This window comes from Zingiber officinale, chromosome 6B (genome assembly GCF_018446385.1).
Source record: "Zingiber officinale cultivar Zhangliang chromosome 6B, Zo_v1.1, whole genome shotgun sequence".
Lineage (NCBI taxonomy): Eukaryota > Viridiplantae > Streptophyta > Magnoliopsida > Zingiberales > Zingiberaceae > Zingiber > Zingiber officinale.
In genome coordinates, this window is record NC_055996.1 from 58,370,405 (window position 1) to 58,382,013 (window position 11,609).

Genomic DNA, 11,609 nt, shown 5'->3' on the forward strand with positions numbered 1-11,609 from the left:
CCTCAGAGTACCATCCTTCTTCTTGACGAATAATACCAGAGAACCCCACGGAGATACACTAGGACGAATTAATCCCCTATCTAATAATTCCTGGAGTTGAACTTTCAGTTCGTCCAACTCTTTCGGTGTCATACGATAAGGAGCTTTCGATGCTAGTGCAACCCCCAGAATCAACTCAATAGCAAACTCCACTTACCTTCGGGGAGGCAACCCTGGTAGATCGTCTGGAAATACGTCCGGATACTCTCCGACCACTGGAACGTCTAAGAGCTGAGGACTATTACTGTCGTCAGCATTAATCAACGATAATAGAAATCTCTGACATCCATGTGACAGCAGTTTCTGAGCCTGTATCACAGAAATAGTCGATATCCCATCGTCTCTGATGTCAGTCAAATCCCAAGAGGGTTGGTTCGGAGGTCGGAAGGTGACCACCCTCTTCTGGCAATCAACCGTGGCATGATATGCTGATAGTCAATCCATACCAAGGATAATATCGAACTCGACCATTTCTAGTACTAACAAATCTGCAGTAAGTATAATGCTACCAAAGTCTAATGGGCAACCTCTGACCTCCTGAGTGGCATCCAAAGTATCACCAGATGGTAAGGAAACGGTCAGTCATCACGGTCTATGAGAAGGTAATCTACCAATCTCCCTCATAAATGCATAAGATATAAAACAATGTGAACTACCGGTATCAATTAGCATATCAGCAGAAAATGCATAAAGTAAACCCATACCACGGAAAACGGATCCGTCGGCCCACTGTGCATCCTCTCTGGTGACCGCGTGAACTCGTCCAGTATCTGACGGTGGTAGAGGCGGTAGTACTGCCAAAGGCTGCTGCGTGGGAGTCTGAGCCTACCACTGAGTCGGTACTAGATACTGAGTCAAAGATGGGCATGTGGGCTACAGTATGTATTGAACTGGTGGCTGGGGCTGTAACTAATACTGTACCAATAGCGGAGGCTGCAACTGATACTGCCCCTGAGTCAGATACTGAGGTACCGAAACAGAACTCTGGGACTCCATAAGGACACCAGAATGCTCCTGACCATGTATGCCATAAGCAGCTGCTGCCAGGGGAGCTGTCTTATGCTGACGATGCGAAGATTGGGCTCTCGGCCCCCCTTGTCGAGTCTCAGACTGACCAAACTATCCTTCCAGAACAGAAACTCTGGAAGCTATATGTTGAGTCTTCAATGAGCAATCTCGGCTCACGTGCCCGGGTAGTTTACAATAGTAGCAAACTGACTACCCAGGGTGCATGCAGAGGTTATGTGATCTCGGGATCCGCATCGGATGCAGTAAGAGTCATCGGCGGATGATTTCTGGTTCCGCTGAGCAGATCGGGAAGTTCCAGATGAAGATCGTCCTGACTTCTGAGGTCGTTCAGATGATCCAGAAGTACCCTGACCCGACTGAGTGCGACTGCTCTGCTGCTGTCCCATAGTATGTGGCTGCTTGATCTGTCCGGAAGTCCGATCAGTATGCTTCCTCTTCTTGTCTGCATTCACTCTCTGATGAGCAGACTCAATCATAAGAGCTCTATCCAATGCTCTGTGTATGATGAATGACCAAAACCGGCAATCTTCACCTGAAGATGCTCGTCCAGTCCCTGAATAAACTGAAGCATATGTGATCTATCCTCGGCAATCAACTCAGGACAGAATCTAGCCAACCGATTAAATTCGGCATTATACTCCATCACTGAGCGGTTATTCTGTCGAAGACTCAGAAAATCCTACAGACGTGTCATCTGATACGCATGGGAAAATACTGACTCTCAAATGCCTCCCTAAATCTCATCCAGGTAATATGTTGCTCGCCTATAATCGAGTGCTGAGTGTCCCACCAGATTTCTGCCTCATCTCGTACCTCATGTACGTCATAGTAGGCACGACTGGAGGGGGTACTGGGTAAACTGAAGGTGATACTAGTAGTGGTACAGTCGAGGTATGTACCTCTGAAGTCGGAACCGTCGGGGTCTTATAATCCGACGTGCCTATAATATCCTGACGAGTCTGTCCCTGATGGACAGGCTCGACCGTAGCATACCTCTCTGGAGACCGAGTATACCTCTCTGGAGACTCGGAGAATCTATCGCCCTCTTATGTAGTCGACCATGTCTCGGTACTAGAATATGTGTATGTGTCATATCTGTAAACAAAATGTTACCCAGATATTACTACAGGTATGAAAACTAATAAATTACCTAGTTTTACCTATTTGTCATCTGGAGATGTCCTGTCGCTGCTTAGTCCCCAAATAGAACCAATAGAACCTCGTCAAAATACCTCGGAATTCCGAAACGAGAAAATTGATGAAATCTGTACAAATCCGAAAATACCCAGATAAACCCGTAAACTCCAGAACATGAGAAACAAGTATCAGAAATCCGCTCTGATACACAATAAATTGGTATCATATAAACTCAAAAATCTGGAACAGGTATCGCAAACCTGCTCTGATACCAAAAATATTGTCACGCCCAGGTAGTCCCGGCCAGAAGAAATTTCGACAACATCTCCCCTGTCCGGGTGACAATATGAATCCAGAATACATATATCTAATCCTCGGCCCACACAGCCGGAACAATACAACTCAAATAATAAACAACCCACGCAGTTTATATCAACATTCCACACAATGTAATATGAACCATCCACAATCAGAAAGACGATATAAAAATCATCATAGATATATGTAAAACTTCCTACTCCACTACAATGAAGAATAACAAAATCCACGAAGTAATGAAAATATCCATAGCGGAAAACAAGAGTAGCAAACCTGAATGTTCAACATAAAGTCCACAAAACAAAACCCACATCACAAGTATATAAGATGTAAAAGCAAAACATATCCCGACAACAGGAAATCCTCGCGATATAGGGGGCTAGCGACTGGAATATCTCCCGACGGTCTCAACCTGAAAAATAGTAATATAACGGTGTTAGTCCAAAGAACTCGACAGGTAATCCAATAGATATGTACAGCGACATATAACTACCAGCAATAACCTATAGTACAGTCTCTTAAACCATAGAGCCTACAGTATAGTCTCTTAACAGTATAATAGGTAAGTATAGCTGAATAAACTGTAATAATTAACAAGAAGCATGTAATATAGTTTACAGCAAGAATAATAAGAAATGCATATCTGGAATAAATTGTACTCACCTGCAAATCCTCTGAGTTGTAACTGTGAACATACACATGTCAAAATAGTCAGAGTAAAAGAATGTATCCTGTATGCATGTCAATCATATGCAGTCACCAAAATACATCATCCAAATGCAACAATCACAATAAATGCAATCTGTGCATATCATGCAATGACATGTACTAGTCACCCCTACTGCCAGTCAACCGTCTCACACACGATGGTGAGACCGAGTGGGTAGGGTTGTGACACCGTGCACTTTGTCGTCACTGCCCTTGATGAGTGATCGAGTGGACAGGATGCTGTCGGAGTACACCTATCCTCCTACCTCAAACATAGTGAGGGAGCGCAATGCTCTCATCTACCTGTACACAATGACGGGGAGGGATCTCGGCGTGCTACCACACTGCCTATCACACTACCTATGAGTGGAGCCTCCAGCGGAGCACCACCGAACAACCTACCATACACACCTTGAGTGTTGTGCCACTACCCATACAGTGGTCACGTTGTGTGCAGGCTCATGTAGCCGGCCGATGAGCTCAACAATAATGGAGTCATCATCGCCCAGCATGCAATCATGTGATATGGTGCATGCGGTTACACCATGTCATACCTGAACATATCCTCCTCCATATATCGATGCCAGAAAGGTAAACAAATATATAACCATGATATAAGCAGTATACATCCAAGAACACATATACAACATGTATAGCAACTAATCCAGTATAGAAAGAAGCACAATAAATACTTTTGTCTCTATGAACACCAATAAGCATAATAAGAAAGAAAAGCATACTAGACTAATGTATAGCAGCTATCAGTAGAAGCATGTATCAGGTATCAACTAAACTAAAATCAGGGGATGTGCTAAACTACCAATAACTAGTAACCGCCTACAGGTATCAAATAAACTACCAGGGAAGTGATAACTACTAATTACCACTAGTTATATATATACTATACATATCATAAGACAATATCGAAAAGATAAGTCAAAAGGTACCCGCCTCAAATAGCAAGTAGTATCACGCCAAATCTAACGTCGAGACACCTGTCTCGAATCAGAGTCCTATGTCAAAAAAATATATATTTTTTATTTAGCTAAATCCAAATAAATAGCTAAATAAAATCTCTAAAATTTAATTAGGGCAAAACCTTAATCAACACAACCTCAATCTACCTAACTAAATCTAATGGTCGATTAGGGTTAGTTACCTAATCCCTAATCACCAATTAGATTAGAAATCCAACGGTTGACTAAGGTTAATTGTCTTAACCCTAACATTCCATTAGGTTAAATCTAAGCAAATAAACCTAATCATAATTCAACAACTAATTACAACATGTATCACCATCTAAATTAATCAAATCTAACCAGAATCCACAACCAAGTAGCTCATAGAGAATTTAACTCACCTCACTGATCTAAATCTGTCGACAGCACAGTGAGAGATAGTTTCCATGCTGAATCAAAGAAACCACAGCAAGCTCTGCTGGAAACTAAGATCACCTTCACAGGACAACAACCTGTTGAATTCCAATATATTGTTCGGCTCAAGATGGGATCAAAAAGTGAACAACATAATATCAAGCAACAACCTAACTAACATCCTAATCTTACCTCAACCGGGATAGTTGCTGCCGAAACCTAGAAAGCCACCAAACAACACCTCCCTACCGGAATCCACCCTATCAACCGCAAGAAGATGACCAAGATCTGAACAGGGAATACAACAAACAATTGTATCCGACACCTCCCTCCTAGTCCAGAACCGAAAGAAGATCACCACAAGATAAACCAATAAATCACCAGATCAACAAAGGTAGCGCACCTACCTCCCAAATCGCCGGCAACCAGAGGAAAAGAAACAAAATCGGTGACTGTGCTAGGGCACAAGTCGGAGAAAATCCAGAGAAGAGGAGGGAAGAAGGATGAAGGTTCGGTTGTTTACCCGTGGAACCCTAATTGCCCCCTTCACACTGGCGATCGGCAATGGCACGGCTCGATCCAGCGGCGTCGAACCAACAAATCCCCTCCCAGATCTGGTGGACGGTGGTGGAAGGAGGTGCTCATCCGCCGGCGATCACTTCCCCTGGTGGCGTCGCTGCCCGATCCGGCCTCGGCGTTGCGTCGTCCGCAAGAGACAGAGAGATCAAGAGGGAGAGGGAAGAAGAAGATTTCGGTTAGGAGTCGGTGTTTGGGGAAAAGAAATAAGAAAAAGAAATTTATATATAAAACATTTCCTCACTTAAACAGGTATCCCAAACAGGCTTTATCCTTGCCTGCCGATCGGTCCCCTCAAAACCCTCCGTACGAGCTCCGAAAATTTCTAGAAAATTCCTAAAAATTTCGGAAAAATTTTATAAGGTTATTTCTCAAACAACCCTATTATTTACATTTTCCGATATCTCACATACTTAGTTTGTAATAACTTTCGAACTGCTAGTGAATTGCCCATCGAAAGCACCCTTGTGTGCGGGCCTTGGAGTAGGAGTCGACACAGGCTCCGAACCCAGTAAAAAGACCTGTGTTAGCATTATTTTTACGTTTCCACTGCGTACTTTACTCGAAATTTTTTTGTTATCGATATTCCCCCCCCCCCCCCCCTCTATCGATTCTTTACGATCCAACAGTATATTCATAGATTATTGTACAAAATACAAACAACAAATAGCAGGTGCTTCTAGGAAATTCCTAGATTATTGTACAAAGAGTTATACCTCTTTGTGGTGGATCGAAGTGGCAAGGCGAGCTTAGCCAATAGCCACAAAGACCAAGATTTTCTACAAAACTGTGCAAAAGTAGAAAAAGAATTTTAATTAAAGTTTCCAAATGATCAACCTCAGAAACGAGAACATGAGAGATTAACATGCAATGCAATGAGCAACAGAAGGTGAATTCTTAATAAGGAACTAATGATCAACCTCATTCATCCTTCTCCTTGTCAATCAAGAAGGACTTAACCTCATAAATAGTATTAAGTATCCTTATATATTCAATAGTCTCAATTAGAAATAACAATGTTTGATAACCACAGAATGAAAAAAAAAATCATGTTGATTTTTTTCCCATTTATTATCAATATAATGCTATGTAAATGTCAAATGCATCATTTTCCTCTCCTACCAAATAGCATTCATACATTAGAAACCTAAATTCTTCACGAATATAATTTACTCGGCAGACATTAAAGCAAACATCATATCGAATTCATATACTAATAATGATTATTTTGATGCCTTCAAATGAGCACCCTTTTAGAAAGAATCCACATTTTTAAGATTGACAAAAAGTTGTAGAACAAATACTTTCTATGAAGCTGGATCAAATAGCTCATTTACCCTGAACAATTATAGTAACTCACTGGATCAAATACTTTCTATAGAAGATGGAATTCCACCAATTATAATAACTAAATAAAAACAAGATGAGTTGAGCTAGAACAAAGTCAACCATTTGACACAATCAGGTTAGCAAACCTAACAAATTGTCTTATTTGAGACAATCAACAACCACTCAAGTAAATCAGAAATATGACAAACCTCTGCACTGCCTTTCCTGTAAAGGACTGAAAGCAGTACTTTAATCAAAGATCACTGCACTTAGAGCAAGATAAATTGGAACTAGATTAGATCAGGTTAGACAAAAGTTAAGTACATTATGATAGTTCAGACTTTTACCATTAGAGAAGATAATGAAAAGTTGATAATTTTTATGATTTCTTCGGGTCCAAATAGAAACTACAACAAGGGAAAAAATGAAAAGGAAAAGAGATAATCTTGAGTTGCAGATGCAATTCCCTTATTCATCATCCTATTCATCGTTCAACAATGTTTTATTTATAGAGACATAATGTGGAAAATAGCTTCTTTTATTATTATTAGATTTCAGACCTCTTCTTCATCATCATCCTCATCGTCATCATTCACCTCGGATTTTGACTTGTCGGATTCCTCGCCTTCTTCTTCTGCTTCATCTACGACAGTAGCACGACTTCCTCCTCCTCCACCAGACTATGAATCAGATAAAGGTGAATGATTAAGTGATTCGATACTGGAGTTGTTCCACACAAAGCAGTGAGTTTGTGATCAATACCTGGCCTTTGTTGTAGGCAACCATGGTTTTGGTGTAATCGGCTTTGAGCTTTGCTGCACTGGCTACGTATGGAGCTTTCTCTTGCAAAGGAGAGATTGTTAAAGGTTGTTCAATTGAATTAGAAAATCATGTGTTGCTATTGATTACTTACTTCTTCCGTTAAAGATTTCCACTTGTCTCCTCCAGCTTTAGCAACCTGTTAGGATCAAATTGATGCATTTATTATGGTGGTAAAAAATCAAAGAGAGAAAAAAAAATCAGTTATGGAGTAGAAAGATCTGTAGGGGAAAGGACGAGGAAAACTAACTGCTACAACTGACTTGTTATTATGGTTCTTTTCCTTAAACATCTTCCGGAATTCTTCCCTGCCAAGCTAATCGAGTGAGCAACGACGTACAAAGAAGGGTAAAGTAAATCGATAAATGGGATGCGGAGGCGAAATTGTAAATCATGTGTTAAGTCAGAGCTTGAAGTTAGCAGAGCTAAGTCAGTATATTCACCACCATACATCTCTAACATCAAATCACATTTTTATTGCAACTGATGGTTAGTGTAGTTGGTTTTACATTCATTGTGCTATTTCAAATCTGTTATCTTTGCCAGTCTTACCTAAAAATATACGATTTTTGTAAATAGATTATAGTCATTGTGAGTATTGGAAAACAAAAATATAGCTAATATCTTCTCCATTATTATTTAGTAGAAGTGTGTTTCTACCATTAGATACTTAACTTACACTGAAAGATTCCTAAACTAATTTCTACAGCATCAAGCTCTAGATGAGGCAGACTTATCTGAAGAGGCATCATATTTACTATTGAAGTTATTGATGCAGGCTTGAGATGAGCTTGGTTATGCTTCAGCTTTTGCTTATTGTATTTCAGAAATAAATTATCTAATATTGTTTCAGAACTGCAATACATGCTTATTAAGGTTATAATTGCTCAAGATTGGATCACGAGTTCTTTTCAAGCCTAAAGAAAATTCTATCTGTAAAAATAGCTTTAGCCATACTATTTCCTAAATATACGTCTAGGTTTTCCATGGCAGCCATAGTTCGATAAAGCCAACCCTCTCCAAGATCAGCTAAATGGACAGTTTTGAGAGTATACACTTTACCATTTCTAGCAGATCGATTACAATTTTGACTAGATGCGTGCAGCAACACGACAATGCGGAAGGAACGAAAGGGAAAAAGAGGCTCACATGATTGGAGCGCTTCATGGGGCAAACCTCGGAGCGCTTGGAGAGGTTGGCGGTGAAGCGGAATCAGCGCTTAGGACACACACACAAAAATCACATAAATCATGAGAAATCGTAAACTTTACCTTGAGATTAGGGTTCTACGGCATAGGAGAGGAGGAGAGATCGATCAATGGGATGCGGAGGCGAAAGCGAAGAGGATCAGAAGAGAAGGCGAGGAGGGATTTCGTAGATGGGTTCACCAGTGTGAAGAGATAAAGAAAGAAAAACATGGCGGCAAAAAATTTCCGGGAGAGGGAAAGAAAAAAATACGGCGGCAAAATAGGGCGAAGGGGAAAAAACAATGACATTCAACAACACTTAATAGACAACGATTTTCAAAAACTGTTGTCCTAATCCCTAAAAAATCACACATAGACAATAATTTTCAAAAGTTGTTGTCGTAGCCTTTAAAAATCATTGTCGTAGCCCCAAAATAGACAACGGTTTTTAAAAACTGTTGTCGTAGGCCAAAATAACTACTAAAAGACAACGATTTTTGTTAAAACCGTTGTTAAAAGGTAAAAAAATAACGATTTGGTATAAAACCGTTGTCGTTTAAGTGTTGTTGAATGAGAACTTCTTGTAGTGGAATGAGAAAGCAACGCGTGCTATTCCCCCCCCCCCCCCCCCCCTCCTAGCACGTCTACGATCTTACACTATATGTAGGTTAATAACTGTGTAAGCCATGTCAATGAGGGTTCACAATATTAGGACACTTATAAGCTAGAGGGGTTGAATAGTCTCAATCACTTCTTTAAATTACTTGAGTTGCAGCAGAAACCTTGAAGCGAAGATTCACTAAAACGCTAACACTTTCGATTTACTTGATATCCACTTTCTTGAGACGACTAATCTAAGGGCCCAGCTCTCTCTCTCATACACATCTTTATTATGAAAATTTCTTTCCCAAAGACGGAAAAGCCTCCTACAAACTTGAACATTAAAATACACTGAGAGAATACAACAAGAAATACAAACAATATTACAAATGAAATTGAAAATGACTTTACAACAATGAATCTTGCTTTGTTTGCTCTTTTCTTGCTTTGGTTAGCCTCTTGATGCTTAGAAAGTGCAACGACACTTGTTGCCAAAACCTTAAGAACTGATTGCTCGAAAACATCGTGAAACCCCCTTTTCTAGGGTTTCTCTCGAGCCTCCCAATTGATTGGTCTTACTCGTAATCAATTGTCATGTAAGATCCAACTATTTAAACCTGTAGAATGACACTTTTCACCCAACCAATATTTTGGTGAGTCATAGCAATTGATTACTAGCTTCTAATCGATTAAGTCAATCGATTCTGAAACCCTTGTTCTCTCAAAAAAACACTACCAATCCATTAGTCTAATCAATTGACAAGGCTAAATCGATTAGGCTAATCGATTCAGCAGATTTTTATTTCCTTGCGAAACTCCTACCAATTGATTGCCTTAATCGATTTTAGCTCCTACCGTGCACTCGTGAAAACCTACCAATTAATTACTCTAATCAATTACTTTGGCCCCTAATCGATCACCCCAATCAATTTCAAGCATTTTGTTTTTATGAATTAACCTCCCTCACTAATTGATTGGCCCTTCTCAATAGATTAAGCTAATTGATTTAAGCAGCAAAACCCAAGAGTTTGGGTTTAGGGTTTGCCAATTGATTGGTGTAGGTCACAAATCAATTGTTAACCCTAATTTCAGCTTTTTCAAGGTTGAATCCACATCTTGCCTAGTATCTGGTTAACCTCAACCTACCAGGACTTCCTCTTCTCAACATCCAATCATCCATGACCTATTGAGACTTCCCATTGTCCAGCATTCGGTCAACCTTGGCTTGCCAAGGCTTCCTCACCAAGTGTCTGGTCCTCCTTGACGCACTTGGACTTTTCATCTCGTACCAAGTATCTAGTCAACCTTTAATCCACTTGGATTTTCATTTGCCAACTTTCCATTAGACTTTCTATCACCAAGTGTCCAGTCCTCCTTGACCCACTTTAACTTTTCTCTTTCTAACCTTCTCGTTGGACTTTCCCTTACCTAACCTCCAGTTATGATTAGTCACTTGGTAGACTTCTCACCTGCCTAACCTCCCATTAGGATTTCCCGTTGCCTGACCTCCCATTAAGACTTTTCCCTTGCCTAATTAACCTTAGTTATGACTAGTCACTCGGTAGATTTCTAACTTGCCTAAACTCCAATTAAGAATTCTCGTTGACTAACGTCTAGTTATGACTTTCCATTGTCTAACCTCAAGTTAGGACTTTTTCCAGTCAAATATTTGATCCTCCTTTGACCTATTTAACTTTCCTCTCACATATTATCAAACATCGAAGCTCAAACTCGAGTCAACCCAAGCTTAGTCAAACTGGTCAACCTTGACTCGAGGATGATTACACCAATAATCTCCCCATTTTTTATGTTTGACAATATATTTAAGTTAGACTAACCCATTAGTCCAACTTCCATCTTCTTCCCATGCCAAAGCATGAATGAAGGTTTTCTTCTAATTTAAATTCTACATTCTCCCCTTTGACACACATCAAAAATCTTCTCCCAAGATTCATTCCTCGTAACTTCCAAACATCTCAATGAAAGTCTCATACCTTTTATTGTATACAATGCTCTACCTCAAGCATTCAACTATTTTCCTTCAAAATCTCCCCTTCCATACTCAAATCATGTCTTTTTGAGAGACCTCCCCCTCAAAACATGCTCCATCCTCATCATTGCACCAAAAATGATGTGAAGTCCCTAAACCTTTAGGAAACCCAAAATTGAAGTCATAAGATTAAAAATTTAACCTTGAATTGAAGCCTCTTCCTTAATTCTACATTAGTCCTCTTTAACCATTCCTTTCTCATTGTCATTATGAAAATACCCTCAAATACTTGTCCAAGCATTTCATATGGTTAAAAATAGTTACATAACCTAAATGTGGCTTAATCAAATGAAATAAATCCATTTCAGCATAAATCAGTCATAGCTAATCAATTGGTTTCAATTACCAATCGATTTCTGCCTGTGCCAATTGATTGGTGTCGAATATTGATTGATTCTATGAATTTCTGTACTCGTGGAAATTCACCACCAATTGATTGACCCA

The 11,609-nt window shown here is 39.9% G+C and overlaps 1 protein-coding gene across 1 annotated transcript; it reads right to left on the reverse strand.

Annotated features, from left to right (window-relative positions):
* Positions 1-7,063: 7,063 nt before the first annotated feature.
* On the reverse strand, positions 7,064-8,325 carry LOC121991007 (DNA-binding protein MNB1B-like). The gene is made up of 5 exons (XM_042545040.1): positions 8,302-8,325; positions 7,579-7,644; positions 7,423-7,467; positions 7,272-7,349; positions 7,064-7,189 (listed from the first exon to the last, which is right to left on the reverse strand). Exons 1-5 carry the CDS (start codon positions 8,323-8,325, stop codon positions 7,064-7,066), a joined length of 339 nt encoding a protein of 112 aa, XP_042400974.1.
* Positions 8,326-11,609: the final 3,284 nt, after the last annotated feature.

What these genes read in the sequence shown, in the direction of transcription:
- LOC121991007 (XM_042545040.1), bottom strand. Translation starts at nt 8,325, where the DNA reads ATGGCTGCCATGGAAAACCTAGAC. An exon ending in ATAACAAGTCAGTTGTAGCA is followed by an intron (nt 7,468 to 7,578) that starts GTTAGTTTTCCT and finishes TGATCCTAACAG; the next exon opens with GTTGCTAAAGCTGGAGGAGA. An exon ending in GGAAATCTTTAACGGAAGAA is followed by an intron (nt 7,350 to 7,422) that starts GTAAGTAATCAA and finishes CCTTTGCAAGAG; the next exon opens with AAAGCTCCATACGTAGCCAG.